Raw genomic sequence first — 16,196 nt, 5'->3', positions numbered from 1 at the left:
TAACGTCTGTAAAATATCTCCAGTTTACATATCACACAAGAGTAGATGATTGATAGGTTTGTTGGTTTAGCCCCATCGATTTCCTACATATTGAAGTATATCAACCTCATAGTATACTCAACTGAAAAATCTTGACCACCTCCCCCTCTTATTGCACATATGTCCTATGCCAATAAAATGTGATATCCCCCCTTATATTTATCTTATATAATTGTTGTATTAGTGGCGAATCGTTTATTCCTTGCAATGTTGAATTTAAACCTCGGATGACATTCAATTGACAAAATATTTTGATTTTTTTTTTTTTGGAAAACACTAACCCAAAATCCGGAATATAGATGGTAGCAGAACATATAGATGGCAGCACAACATATAGATGGCAGCAGAACATATAGATGGCAGCAGAACATATAGATGGCAGCACAACGTATAGATGGCAGCACAACATATAGATGGCAACACAACATATAGATGGCAGCACAACATATAGATGGCAGCACAACGCATTATTAATATTATGGTTAACCTGTGGTAATGGCAGTAGGTTTCATGTCTGTGTCATATTGACAGCTTTGTTTGTACACAAACCTCAACTGAATATAAGACGACCACTGTGCCAAAGGTCAAGGAAGATGACTACTACATTTACAGGCACATGACCCAAAAAGAAGTATGTAGAAATATCAAGAAACTATAGTTTAAGACCGCAACCATAATAGCAAATATAGTGTCGTCTTGTAGATTAATGGAATCACTGTATTTAACGGAATTCCACGAGGCTTTGTCAGTGCATTGCTTCAGTATCATGTTAATAGTTGTGTATTCAAGTGAAGAATATCCACAGGAAATAGACATGTTGTAGGTCAGGGCACGTGTTCCATTGCTCTTATTTAAACAACGTTGGAGACATCATTTCTTGGGATGTTCAAACTTCCGTTTCTATAGTACTATAATCAAAGAGGTTTGCAAGCTGCTGTTTATGACATTATTGATCATTTAGATATTTGTATATAATTTCCCTGAACTTGTAATTATAGATATATATTTGACAAGATTAACAAAGAGAAATGATAAATCTACATGCGTTATTAAAAGGCACTATCATTCCATATGAGGCATTTTTGGGCTTTTGTAATTTTTCCTAATAGTCGGCAATATAATTATTGATCCAAAGGCAGTTTTTTCGTCTAGGTGGCATTGGTTGATTAATACCTGTTTTGCTAACTCATTTGACACTTGGATCAAACGTTATTGTATCTTTTCATAACTACATTAAAACTTTCATCATGTTACCAGAGCTGAATTAGGTAGAACATGAGTTACTAAAGAACTGGCAGTATTTGTTCTTAGGACTGTACATGTTTTTCCCTTTTGAAAATATATATGTAGGTGCCCATAATTGCTGTCAATTTTGTGCTCAGTTCTGTACGTGTTTGTAAATACAAACTAGTTAAAACTGCTATGCTTATTTCTTACCCCTCAGGTGTTTACATAAAGCACACATAATTTCTTGTTATAATCTACTTGCATTTTTTAGCAATTTAGTTTTGATAATAATGCTCTTCTGATATAGGTCGAGGATGAGACAGACTAAGCAAGTGACACTAAGTGCTATGGGCAATAAAGGTAAATTAGTCCTGGTTTAGAATGAAGATGAATAAAGATAAACAAAATAAATGGGACGTGTTATGTTGTGATAAGTTCGGAGAATTCTGGCTTTTGTTTTGATCATTGACAAAAAGCATCACATCTGAATGAAGAACATTACTCAGAGTATACCAGTATAAAGCTTTGTGAAATAATCTTTTGATGATTGTTAAGGTGAAACATTGTACATTGTTTAGATAGGTAAAATTTTATTTTTGCTGGCATGTAAGTCAAAGGTGTTGACATGTACACTTTGAAGTGATATATGCCCCTAGGAAACATCAGCATGAAAATTCTTTTAAAGAAAAATTAGAATCATACAATGGTTGAGAATGTCCTGTGATTGTGAACTATGATTGATAGTGTGCAGTCTCATGAGAATATGACAACAATTAGTGAAGGTTGAGTTGACAAGTCATTTGTCAAATGAGTGAGTTAATTTCTTTTTAACTTTTATTTCTTTTCATGCTAAAAATCTACTTTAAGGTAAATTTTACATGTATGGCTTTATATGAGTATTCTAGATAAATGTTTATAATGATTTTTTCCGCTGCATAACACTTGATCTAATGCATTTTTTGAAATATGAAATTTTGTTATTCAGAATGACCAGCAATTTTATTTTTCATGTTTATATTGTATTTTAATTAAGTCAGTCTCTCATCCCTTAAAAGCATTTGATTGCAAGTTGAGAATTTTGATTTATTACCTTTTCAATAGCTATGCGTATTGCACAACATTTATTTTTGTATTACAGGGAGAATGGATAGAAGAAAGGAAGGGCAAGATGGCTTGCCAGAAATCTATCTCAGCCCATCACATCATTTTAAGCATGGCAAAAAAGACATGCTTATATCCAGTGATAGTGAGGAAAATGAATGGGATGATACAGATAATGAAACATGGACTCCATTAATTCCTGAGACAAATGTCATGGAAGACTTGCACCATATGCATCAAGAACCTAGTTTGGAGCAGCATCAAGGTTCATGTTCTCTTGGCTTAAGAGAGGAAATTGAAGGTGATTCATCTCAAAATTCTTTTACAAAAGGAAAGAAAATTATGGTGGATAGAAATCAAGCTTTGTATGGAATAACTTTGAATAATGAGGGAACTAAAGATGCAAATAGCAATGTTTCTTATCTTCAGGAAACTGATAATAGTAATAATGTTGTATTGGAAGTTGTAGGAAATACTGAATGTTCTGGCCAGAGGGGAGAGACACCAGGCTCTGACTGTCCTCCAGTTGCAGGAATTGGAGCTTTCTCAAGGACATTAAGGCAGCCACTTATGTTGGACACAAACTTTTCAGTAACCTCAAATAGTGAACTTATTTTCTCACCAGGGGGAGATGAAGGATTCATGGTGCCTGGTGGTGTTCATGCTTATTATGGCAGTGAGTCTGATACTGAAACTCTGGAGTGGGCAGTAGATAGGGAGGATGGTGCCCAATTACTTATTCCAGTTCGTGATGCTGTCGAAGGGGCTGATGGTTCTACTGTGGCAGTTCAAGCTTATCTTGGGAATGTGATTCCAAGTGGTGTTGAGGAAATGGAACGAAATTCACCAGCAGGACTAAGCACGCCAGATGTCGATACAGATCTGACAGCTTCAGCAGGAAAAACTTTGATTCATAAAAAATTGAAGAATAATGTTAGACCTCCAGTAATGGGACAGAGTGAGGAGCTCCTGGTTCAAGCCTCACGGAAAGATTTGGGGTCAACTGATGGTGAAGAATCTGATGACGAAAATCAAAGGAGATTACCGGCTAAGGCTACCTCAGATCTCTTATCTGCTCCTGAGACTCAGCCAGGCTCATTGGGTAGCCAGTCAGAGAATACTGATAGCGTTAATACTGTTCTTGATATGAGTAGAGGTGAAATTCAAGGATGTGAAGGAGGGGATATTTTAGATACCCCTGTGTTGTCTTCTGCACTAGTAGCAGAACCCTATGGTGCACAGTCATGTTCCAAGCCAGCTTTTGTAGTAGGAGGCCTTATTAGTCCCCGTGGAAAGTTCAGACAGTTCCAGAACACTGTGCGAGATAGAATGCAAGACATGAAGGCTTCACTTGAGCTACAGCCAAGCTTAGATTCACCAGTTCATGTTGACCGTGATCAGTTCCTTAGTCAGCCATCAGTATACCAACCTGTCACACCAGTAAGTGAACAAGAAGTATCACTTATGTCCATGATATCTGTTGAGTCAACCAACCATCCAGAGTCTTCTGAACGTGTCACTTCTCCATCAGTTTTATCAGTTTCTAGTGCTGCATCAAGTCGGCGGATGGAGTGGGACTCAGGTGCTGATGTTGGTTATTCTGGAAATGTGGCAGGAAGCACTCATGAGCACTTAGTAACATCCTTGAGTACCCTTGAGAGAATAGCTATTGGTAATTATGCCTCTGTTCTACGTACTGAACCTGAGGGAACTACACAGGTAAAGGAAAAACAGAGAGTCTCCAAAAAGAGTAATAAATTTATTGGTACAAAAGTTGGAAGTAGCTCATTTATCAATAGACAGACTGTCATGGAGGGAGTTTCTTCATCCCCCTCACGATTACTTCGTATTCACCAAACAAGGGAAAAAATGAACTTTTCCTCTAGTGATGAGGAATTTGGGGGTAGATTATCAAGTCCTGCGCAGAGTCCAAGAAGGAGACCTCGAAGAAGAGTGTTACAAACCAACACCAAGGAAGTGGATTCACCTCAGAAAAGGGTAAGTAAGAGAAAGCAAGTGCCACTGAGAAGATTAAAGGAAGTCATGCAGGAACTCTGCAGTGATGGAAAATCAAGCAGTCTTATGGAACTTACCATGGCCTCTGTAAGTGCTTCTCAGTACAGGAGAAGTAGCAGTCAGCAGTCTCTTTCTCTTCGTCAGGAAACTTTAGATAATGTTGGCAATGGTAAGTCCATTATGAGTGTTATGGAAGGAAGTCCCTTTTCCATCACAAAGGCAGTACAACAGAAGAACATGTCTAAGGATACTGTAGCAACTTCCAGTACTGCCAATGTCTCTACAAGTGCTAGCACCTTAGTTCAGAGTGTTTCCCCTGTTCCTCAAACTGGGGTTTCTGGAAGCACTAACAGTACACTTGTCCGGGGGAATCTACATCAGCATGCCATTGGAAAGATAGATAAACACAGATCTGTAATTGAGATTACTAAACACAGTTCTCATTCTTCCTTGCAGCCACATGACAGGGAAAGTAAGGGTAGTGCTGATGGAAGAACATGGATACCACGTAGTTGTGTTAGCTCAAAATCTCATGACAGTTCAGACATGGAAACACCTCCAGACATGAAAGACACTGATGGTGAGAGCTGCACTTCTCATCTCTTATCTGATGATGAACCAGTTAACCTCAAGGCCAGAAAAAACAGTGAGAATGCCAAAAATCATGAAAGTAATACCAAGAAGTGCACTAAGTTTGCAGAAGTAAGTCAAGAACAAAAATGGAAAGACAATGATATTAATGGTTGTTCAAGTTCACTACAGCTGGTAAAGCAAAGGGGTTCTTCTCTTAATGCAGAGTCTGTCTTGGAGAGTCAGATTTCACTGTTGTCTTCAAACAATGCCCTACAAGCTCTCTCTGTCAGACTTAAGGAAAGGATTCAGGCACTCATTGATGATGGGTCCCTAAAGAAGGTTCAGGACTACAACAAACTGCAAGACTACATTCATTTTATTGGTATACCTTCAGCCAGTGAGGAGGAATATCAGTTACGGCAAGGTGTAGCCAATGTAATCATGAGAATGTTTGGTGAAATTGGTCTAGATGACACTGATACATCAAACACTTTCAACTCGGAAACATCTGAAGTGTTAACAACTGATTCACAAATGAGTGACCAACACCTTCAGAATATGAACGAACATACTGCTGCAAACAGTGAAGACTTGGATATTGCTTTTCACCAAGGTAAGAAGACAGGTTCGTTTGTAATTATAGTGTGAAGCACTGGACTGACTAGGGCTATATATGTTTGAATCCTTTTGGCAACCCCAGTAATTTTTAAATTAGTTTTATATTCATGTTTTATTTGTAATTAGCTTCTTGCCTTGTGAGCCTTTTGAAAAGTGAATATTGTTATTCAGATGTTAGCTATGTTTTGATTATTTGTTTCATCTTTTCATTCTTTGTGGAAGCTAGGTGAGCAATTCAAAGTGTTCTTCAGACTTATTTATATGCTGTTCTAGAGTGTTGCACATTATCTCATTATACTTATGCCCATATTTTTCTTCCTTTTTTCTATCTTGACATGTTTCTACATTGAGTGTATGATGTCCCACCAACTAACATGGTGATCCATGGAGAATGCATGCACAGTTTGTTGGATGTGACCCACAAGGTTCTCCTTGAATTGGGGGTTCACTGTAACATGATGGTGTAGGGTTTAGGGAGCTTGTAAGCCCTTACCATGGTTTATTGGCTGTCATCTTCCTCTTGGTGTCACATGGGTTTATCTGGTATAGGAAGAGGACTTTCCATGCTTCTGCCAGGATGATTGACTTCCCTCTCCCCCAGAGGGAGGTGCAAGCACACTTGTGTAGGCCAGTATATGCTGCTGAAGAGGAAGCTTAAAGTTCAATCTAAGGCATGCAGTGCATATCCCAAGGGAAAGGATACACATGGAACCCATGATGGAGATGCCCATGGTTGATACCTAGGGAAGACTGGCATCAGTTGCATCCATAGGAAACAACCTAAGGAGCCAGTGATGCCCATAATCAGTGTCTGAAAAGGGCTGATATCAGAGGTATGCTGTGTATACCCTGAGGTGAAAATCCTTACCTTCATTATCCGGGAATATTCAGCTGTGTTGGTTATGGATGTCTCCTAAATGTAAGTCATGATAGACTCCACTTTGACGTCAGCCAAGGTAATGACAGATACTTATTTGACATTGGCCATAGTAGTGATAGATTCTTTTTTAATGCGCACATCATTGATGATGGACACCTTCTTGACTTTGACATTAACAGCTACATTGGAAATGGATTTCTCCTTGATGTCAACCTTGATGATTGCTGTGGCAGTCCTCCCAATCTGTCAACAAAAGTAATGATGGACACCTTCATGATGTCAGCCTTGGCAATGACAGATGCCTCCTTGATATTAAACATGGTGGTGACAGATGTTTCCTTAACTTCATTTATGCTGTCTTCAGTTACCTTCTTGATGTCACCCAAATTGGTGATGGATGCCTCCTTGATGTCAACCATAGTGATGACAGACACCTCCTTGAAATCAAACAGAGCAGTGAAAGATGACTTCTTCCCACTAAACATTGTAAATTCCCTTCAGTTTTAGTAATGTGGGTTCTAGCCCTTTTAGGTATGAATCCTGGTCATGGCAGTTTGTCTGCAGTCAACCAAATGCTCATCTTCCCTGGGGCTAGATGATGAAATGGGTACCTGGATTATGCTAGGATATAATCAATTGTTATTACCCACGGACCAGTTTCCATGAAAGAGTCCTGGTATTACTCAGTTACTCAGGCCCTCTTTTTAAAGACTCTTGTAGCAAAATGCTGCTATGCTTCCAGTGGCAAGGAAATATAGACTCCTGTGGAATTAGAAGTTCTTTGACAAGACTTTACTCCCACTGATAGCATTGCTAGAGGTGATTATTTATTTGTGATGTAACTTCTTGCAGGCATTTAGGTGAGTAGGATAGAGTGAGTATTTTGAAGGTCTGTTGAATGTGCTTGATGATTGATAGGGTGGCAGATGTAAGATGTTTGAGTTAGGGAGTTATGTGAAGTGAGAGACTCTTGGAAAGTGGTTTGGCAAAGAGAGAAGTGGTGATGAAAGCCTTGCGTAAGATGAAATATGACAAGGTTGCTGGAGTGGATGATATTGCAGTTGAATTTCATAAGGAAGGGGGTGACTATGTTGTTGATTAATTAGTCAGGATTTTCTTTGTATGTATGGGTCATGATGAGGTACCTGAGGATTGTAGAATGAATGTATAGTGCCATTTTAGAAAGGCTAAAGGGACAAAGGTAAGTGTTCAAACTACAGCTGTTTAAGTTTGTTGGGTTCACCTTGTAAATTGAATTAGAGGGTAGTGATTGAGAGGGTGAAGGCATGTACAAAGCATCAGACTGGGGAGGAACAGTGTGGTTTCAGGAGTAGTAGAGATTGTGTGGATCAGGTGTTTGCTTTAAAAATGTGTGAGAGATGTTTAGAAAAACAGAAGGATTTGTTAGTGGTATTTATGGATCTAGAGAAAGCATATGATAGTGTTGATAGAGATTCCATGTGGAAGGTCCTACAGATATATGGTGTAAGAGGAAGCTGCTGAAAGTTGTAAGAAATTTTTATCATGTGTAAGGCATATTTGTAAGTAGGAAGAGAAGAAAGTGAATGGTTCCAGGTGAAGTGTGATCTGCTGCATGATTGGGGGTGAGTAAGCACTCTGTAGGGGATAAGGGGGTTTGGGGAGTGGGTTAGTTGTTTTTTGCTGATGACACAGCTCTAGTGGCTTGCACAGGATAAAGTGATTTGGAGTGTTGTGGTTTGCAGAAGACAAAGTTCTGTCATTGGGCTGAACCAGGGCTTATGAAGTGGTCAGGTAAAAACAAAAAGGTCTGTAGGGCATGACAGTGGATAGGGGACTATGGTTTCAGTGCAGCTTACATGGTCGCTAGGGAGTGGATGTTAGGAAATGAGACTGGTCTTTGTTCCTAGTCTTACTCCACAATTCAGAAACTTGCCAAATGAGGATTTTTCTGTGAAGGCGTAGTCACTTGTTCCTGATGCTGACCCTTTAAGGCAGGAAACGGAACAGACATAAAAGGAAAGAAGAATTTAAGTTCCTTATTGCACGGGGAATTATTCTTGTAACAGGTATGCAAGCTCTCTGAAAGGTGGTAAGTTATATACATTTACATTTCTTTCATGTTAGAAAGATTGAAAGTCTAGTTTATATACCTTAAGTAGAAATAAAGATTGAAATTATGTGTACTGTCCCTAAATGATCATTCTCTGCATATTCAAAGATGTGATTAGGATAATAATTTTTCTTTGATTATCTTGAATATACAAGATTCTAAAGGTACATTGGAAGCAGCAGACTCTTGCCATCTGATTACTGCACCTGATAATGAAAAGGCAGGGATTTGTGGGCAGGAATATTCCATGAAGTCAGGGAGCACTGTATGTGTTGTGCCGTATCGTCCCCTCTCAGCCACTCGGACATACTTCATGGCTGTTTCACGTGGTATGTATCTCTTTAGATATTTACGTAGGTGGGGTCAGAATTATTCATGAGTTTGATAATTCATTCATTTGATGACCTGGGATGTATTTGTTTGCCAGATAATTATAATAATGTTTGTAAGGCTTCTTTTTTTTCTCAAAAAAATCCTTTGAGTTAAGTGGCAACATTTTAATAATCTTATCAACATTTCAGAGTGTGATGAAGGGTTGGTGGAAGGAGAGCATCCTCCCACTCCGAAGGTTAGCTCTCCGTTATTGTTAACTTCTGACTCTGAGCTGAAGATTTCTCATGGCTATGCTGAGGGGCAAAGGGGAGATGGGGAGATTACCTTGTCCCCTTCTACTTCACCAGTACATCAGCTCCCAGATGGAGATGATTACTCCAGTGGTGACTCTAATTTTGAAGGTATGGAAGTGCATGTCATCAGAAAGTTTCTTCTATTTAGCATTGTTATGCTTTTTTTCAGTAAATTTTTCAACTGAATGTTTATGGAATCGTGTGTTGTAGTAGTTAGTGTTCCTGACTGAGACACATTTACAGGCTGCCCTGGGTCGAGTGCATGGGTTTGAATCCTGGTTGTGGCAGTTGGTCCACAGTCAACCCAGCTGTTCATCCATCCATAGGGATTGGTCGATGAAATCGGTACCTGGCTCAGGCTAGGGTTTATATTTGTACTTTATTTATGTATTTATTATACTTGATCGCCATTTCCTGCACTAGCGAGGTAGGGCCAGGAAACAGACGAAGAACGACCCATCCACTTATATACACATATATACATAAATGCCTATACATGTACATATATAAGAAATATACATATCAACATATTTACATACACATACACAGACAGATACATATATACACATGTATATATTCATACTTGCTTGCCCTCAGTCCATTCCTGGCGCCACCCCACCCTACAGGAAACAGCATCGCTGAGCCCATCTTCAGGAAGGTAGTACCAGGAAAACAGACATAACAGGCCACATGTGTTCACACTGTCTCTATATGTCATGTGTAATGCACAGAAACCACAGCTCCCTATCCACATCCAGGCCTCACAGACCTTTCCATGATTTACCCCAGATGTTTCAAATGCCCTGGTTCAGCCATTGACAGCACATCGACCCTGGTATACTACATTGTTCCACTTCACTATTCCTTGCACACCTTTCACCCTCCTGTATGTTCAGGCCCCAATTGCTCAAAATCTTTTTAACTCCATCCTTCCACCTTCAATTTGATCTCCACCTCTGGCATATATATCCTCTTTGTCAATCTTTCCTCACTCATTCTCTCCATATGTCCAAACCATTTCAGCACACAACCTTCTGCTCTCTCAACCACAATTTTTTTTATTACCACACATCTCTTGTACCCTTTCATTACTTATCCAATCAAACCACCTTAGACTGCACATTGTCCTCAAACATTTAATTTCCAACACATCCACCCTCCTCCGTACATCACTAATTCTTATTATGCTTGATCACCATTTCCTGCATCAGCGAGGTAGTGCCGGGAAACAGGCAAAAAATGGCCCATCCACTCATATATGCCCATTTACACATAAATGCCCATACACACACACATGTACATACATATACATATACATACACAGACATATACATATATACATGTGTACCTATTCCTACTTGCCTTCATCCATTCCTGAAGCTACCCTATCCCACAGGAAACAGCATCACTGCCCCCTGCTTCAGCAAAGTAGCGCCAGGAAAACATTCAGTCTGTAGCTGTCGTGTGTAATGCACTGAAACCACTGATTCCTATCCACGTCCAGGCCCCACAGACCTTTCCATGGTTTACTCCAGACATTTCACATTCCCTGGGATAGGGGAGAAAGAATACTTCCCACGTATTCCCTGCATGTCATAAAAGGTGACTAAAAGGGGAGGGAGCGGGGGGCTGGAAATCCTCCCCTTCCATTTTTAATTTTCCAAAAGAAGGAACAGTGATAGTCCCTCTAGCTCAGTCCTCTGTTCTTAATGGTACCTCACTTATGTGGGAAATGGCGAATATGTATGAAAAATATTTATTACACTTAATCGATGTTTCCCGCATCAGCGAGGTAGTGCCAGGAAACAGATGAAAAATGGCCCATCCACTCATATGCACATGTGTATACATAAATGCCCATACACACATATACATATCAATATATACATACATAATATATATACACATGTACATATTCATACTTGCTTGCTTTCATCCATTCCTGTCACTACCCCACCCCACAGAAAATAGCATTTATATATAGTATATAGACAGCGACTAAGTGTAATAAGAAATGAAAAAGAATAATTTAATTCTTTTTATATTTCATTATACTTTGTCGCTGTCTCTCTCATTAGTGGGGTAGCACAAGGAAACAGACAAAAGAAGGGCCCAACCCACTCACATACACATGTATATACATACACACCCACACACACAAATATACATACCTAATTTCAATGTATACATACATATACATATTATATTCAGGTGAGAAACTGCAGAAGCTGGTGACTGAGTTTGGTAAAGTGTGTGAAAGAAGAAAGCTGAGAGTAAATGTGAATAGGAGCAAGGTTATTAGGCACAGTAGGGTTGAGGGACAAGTCAATTGGGGGTTAAGTTTGAATGGAGAAAAACTGGAGGAAGTGAAGTGTTTTAGATATCTGGGAGTGGATTTGGCAGCAGATGGATCCATGGAAGCGGAAGTGAGTCATAGGGTGGGGGAGGGGGTGAAAGTTCTGGGAGCGTTGAAAAATGTGTGGAAGTCAAGGACATTATCTTGGAAAGCAAAAATGGGTATGTTTGAGAGAATAGTGGTTCCAACAATGTTATATGGTTACGAGGCGTGGGCTGTAGATAGAGTTGTGAGGAGGATGGATGTGCTGGAAATGAGATGTTTGAGGACAATATGTGGTGCGAGGTGGTTTGATTGAGTAAGTAATGAAAGGGTAAGAGAGATGTGTGGTAATAGAAAGAGTGTGGTTGAGAGAGCAGAAGAGGGTGTTTTGAAATGGTTTGGTCACATGGAGAGAATGAATGAGGAAAGATTGACAAAGAGGATATATGTGTCAGAGGTGGAGGGAACAAGGAGAAGTGGGAGACCAAATTGGAGGTGGGAAGATGGAGTGAAAAAGATTTTGAGCAATCGGGCCCTGAACATGCAGGTGGGTGAAAGGCGTGCAAGGAATAGAGTGAATTGGAATGATGTGGTATACTGGGGTCGACGTGCTGTCAATGGATTGAACCAGGGCCTGTGAAATATCTGGGGTAAACCATGGAAAGTTTTGTGGGGCCTGGATGTGGAAAGGGAGCTGTGGTTTTGGTGCATTACACATGACAGCTAGAGACTGAGTGTGAACGAATGTGGCCTTTGTTGTCTTTTCCTAGCGTTACCTCGCTCACATGCGGGGGAGGGGTTTATCATTTCATGTGTGGTGAGGTGGCGACGGGAATGAATAAAGGGCAGACAGTATGAATTATGCACATGTGTATATGTGTATATGTCTGTATGTGTGTGTATATATATGTATACATTGAGATGTATAGGTATGTATATGTGCGTGTGTGGACATGTATGTATATACATGTGTATGTGGGTGTTGCTGTCTCCTACGTCAGTGTGTGTGGTTTCGATGCATTACACATGACAGCTCGAGACTGAGTGTGAACGAATGTGGCCTTGTCTTTTCCTAGTGCTACCTCACATGTGCCCAGGGAAGGGGGGTGCCATTTCATGTGTGGCGGGGTAGCAATGGGAATGGATGAAGGCAGCAAGTATGAATATGTACATGTATATATATGTATATGTCTGTTTATGTATATGTATGTATATGTTGAAATGTATAGGTATGTATGTGTGTGTGTGTGTGGTTGTTTATGTATATACATGTGTATGTGGGTGGGTTGGGCCATTCTTTCCTCTGTTTCCTTGCACTACCACGGGAGACAACGACTGAATATAATAAATGAATGATATAGATAAATATATTATTATGGTATTATTTATTTATTTATTTTGCTTTGTCGCCGGTAAATATATTATTATGGGAACTCCTAACATTTGTAATGAATTTCCTATTTGTTTTATCTGCTAATTGCTGTTTTTTCTGCACAATTTTAAGTTATTGTGCCAGTCTTACCCGTAGTTTGATGTTTAATTTTTGAAGTGATCATTTTATAAAGCAAGGTGTCTTTTTTTCTTCAAACTACAGATCCAGTGATTCCAGATGTGGAGAGTGAACTACCTAAGAACAGTGCCTCTACAAAGGACCAGATAAAGGATGACTCTGAATCAATTTTCCATGCAACAGCTTCATTACATGATTCAAGTGCTTGTTTTAAAAAGGAGAAGATTCATGGAGTTATGCCCCACGTAGTTTCTTCTGAAGAATGTTCCCCTCTCCATGCTGTCCAACAGTCAGCTTGGGAATGTCAGTCAAGTTGGCATGAAGAATTAGGGCAGAACTCAAGAGATGCTGTTAATTGGTGGTCTGCGACAACAAGATCAGAAAGGCTGTATAAAGATAGGCGAGGCACTCTTCATGTGGCTAATCAGCCTCCTGGTTACATGGATGATCGTGATAGCCATCCTAGTGAATCCATGTCAGATCATGAACATTACCACCAACAGAATAATCCTGCTGAGACTCAGGAAGATGTAAGGAGAGCCTTAGCCAGACCTTGGACCAGCTCAGGATCAGAGAGTGCATATGAAACAATCAGGGAACGGCACCGACATGTGGATGAGGCACTAGCATCAAGCTTTGAGTTTTATTCCACCTCCCCTTGGGATACTAGGCTGCTGGGCTATGTTTCTAGTGATGCAGGTAGATTCCAGGTAATCCTTTAATATTCCTTTTTTCTCCCAAATTTGACATGATTCTTTGTATATTTTAGGGTCTGGTTAATCAGGGATAGGGGATAGGAGAGTAAGAAATCTATGCACATAACTCTTGCCTGTCATAAGGGGTGAGTATCAGGAACAGGAGCAAGGGATTGTAAATCTTCCCATCTCATATCATTGCTTTCTAAAAATAGGAATAAGGAACAGCCAAGCACAGACTTCTCCTCAAAGACTCAGGCTGATGGATCTGAATGTGTGTGGATGAAACCAAGATGTGAAGGGAGTGGTGGGTGCTCTTCAAGGGGAAGGGGGTAAATTGGTTAGGAAATGTTTGGGGGCTAGAGTTGGGTTAGTAAAAGGGCAAGAACAAAGGAGGGGGGTGGTACTTTTGATGGAAGAGTTGTAGGACTTTGTTAAGGAATGTAAGGAAGTGAATTCAAGATTAATATAGGTAAGAATGACAACATGCTTTGAGAGATGGATGATGTTAGTGCTTATGTACTTGGTAGTCGGAGAAGTAAAGATATGAATGTATTTTGGGAGAAGCTGCTTGAATGCTTTGGCAGTTTTGTTCCAGAGGATTGAATTTTGGTGGCAAGGTATCAGATTTGATTTTTTAACTTTCTTTTTTAGGCTCCAGTCATGGACAGAGGTCCACATCAAGGCCAGGCCTTAAATGAAAATAAGAGAAATTAATGAAAGGGAAAAAGAGAAGACAAAGGAAAATATTTACAAATTTTGGTGGCAGAGAAAAGCCTGTCTTTTAAAAAGTGCCAGGTCACAGGTTATAGTTATTGGGGAAGACATGAGCAAATAGAGATTTCCAAAGCTTTGAGATATAGAGAAAGAAACAGTTATCATAATGGCCCACCCTTGAGTTGCCAGTAGTCACACAGTAATCATGTGACACAACAGTTTGCCAAGTATTGTGTGGACTAGGTAGTGGTAGGGGCACACAAGAAGTCTGCTCTTGGGAGCAAAAACCAAAGTAATACCTGTAGTAGAGGTAAAAGTGAACCATTGTTGCGACATAGGGCAAGTGGATCAAGTTTTGAAGTTAGCTAGGGAGAGTTGATAACTCGGACTGCTTTCGACCTTTCTCTGTTGTGTAAGGTTGTAGAGCTAGAACCACGCCAGATATGAGAGCAGTACTTCACACACCTGAATTGGACTCCCAGTTTTGAAGAGGCAAACTTAGTTATTTCTGCAACTTGGAGTTTCCAAGGTAAAGTGGATGTTATGGTAATATCAGTTATGTTCATTGAGTCGACATGGAATTACAGGACCGTTGAAGGAGAGTGGAAAGTTCTGAGGAAATATCTATGGGGAGATGGGCAGAAACTGAGGCAAGGCATGAAGGCATTAAACTTTGCCAGACTTTGTTTACCCCACTGAGATATCCTGCCCAAGTTTGAGATTAATGAGGAAGTTGTATCAAAATGAGATGCAGATTGAGTGAGAGGAGAAGAATTGAAAGATATAGAGTAATGCTGTGTTTAGTCGGTAGTATATTAGTGCATTTGGCTATATGTACAAGGAAGGAAATTGTTGATGAAAAGAAGAAAATGTGTAGGAGACAGGACAGAACCTTGAGGGACACCACTGTTTATGGAGATAGAAGAAGCTGATCCATCAACAACATGGAGATAAACTGGCCAGAGAGAGGAGGTTATATATGAGAGAGCAAAGCAAGGGAGGGAAACCAGAAGTGGGGAGCTGAGAGATGAGACCCCAATGCCACATCCTGTCAAAAGCTTTGGATATATCACGGGCATCTACATAGGATTCCCCAAAATCTTTCAGACGAAAATAAATATCAGAAGTGGTTCTTGCCTTATGGAAGCCATGCTGGTGACCAGAGTGGAACCTGTGAGGATACGGGACACATAGATCCTCTTATTCTTTCTTCATTCATTCTCTCAGGCTCTCTCAGTCATTTCAACACATCCTTGTTAGCTATCTGTAATTCTTTACATGAAGCCCCCCTTGCACTGCTTATAATCATCAGGTGTTTGATTTTTAGGATGTTAACCTCTTCCTTTCTTTTACATTCAGGGCACAAGCCACATCTATATAGAATGCTGGGGTTACAACACAGGTGTACCCATCATTATGGATGTTCAGATTATGAAATTTACCCCCTATGAAATTTGTAAAGGGTGATCATTAATCCAATTATGGTTCAGGAATTTAACCTTTTAGAAGTGGGGTACGTTTTTAACACAGTAAATGTGATATGCAGTGAATTTTGGCAGAAAGTACAATTTTTTCATGTTACTCCGCTCTTGTATTTCATACAACATTTGCCAGTGAGCATCATACTATTACTCATGCCACTTGTTTGATGTCAGCATGAGGTCTTCTCAATTTGTTTTGAGTGCAGTACTGTACTCTCAGCTTTCTCTCATATCTTATTCAAGACTTTTTGGTGTCTCTTTCTTGTTTCAAGATGTTTGGAAA

General features: G+C 39.8%; 1 protein-coding gene across 1 annotated transcript in view; it reads left to right on the top strand.

Annotated features, from left to right (window-relative positions):
* The first annotated feature begins 526 nt into the window (after nt 1-526).
* LOC139764496 (uncharacterized) overlaps nt 527-16,196 on the top strand; it is a 34,275-nt gene continuing 18,605 nt past the window's right edge. The window contains exons 1-5 of the mRNA XM_071691103.1: nt 527-670; nt 2,405-5,569; nt 8,702-8,875; nt 9,068-9,280; nt 13,105-13,730. Coding sequence (XP_071547204.1) covers nt 2,410-5,569; nt 8,702-8,875; nt 9,068-9,280; nt 13,105-13,730 — 4,173 coding nt within the window. The 5' untranslated portion in view covers nt 527-670; nt 2,405-2,409. The remainder of the gene's footprint in view (nt 671-2,404; nt 5,570-8,701; nt 8,876-9,067; nt 9,281-13,104; nt 13,731-16,196) is intronic.

Source organism: Panulirus ornatus, chromosome 50 (genome assembly GCF_036320965.1).
Source record: "Panulirus ornatus isolate Po-2019 chromosome 50, ASM3632096v1, whole genome shotgun sequence".
Classification (NCBI taxonomy): Eukaryota; Metazoa; Arthropoda; class Malacostraca; order Decapoda; family Palinuridae; genus Panulirus; species Panulirus ornatus.
The sequence above is the reverse complement of the archived record's forward strand: the minus strand, read 5'-3'. Positions and strand labels throughout refer to the sequence as shown.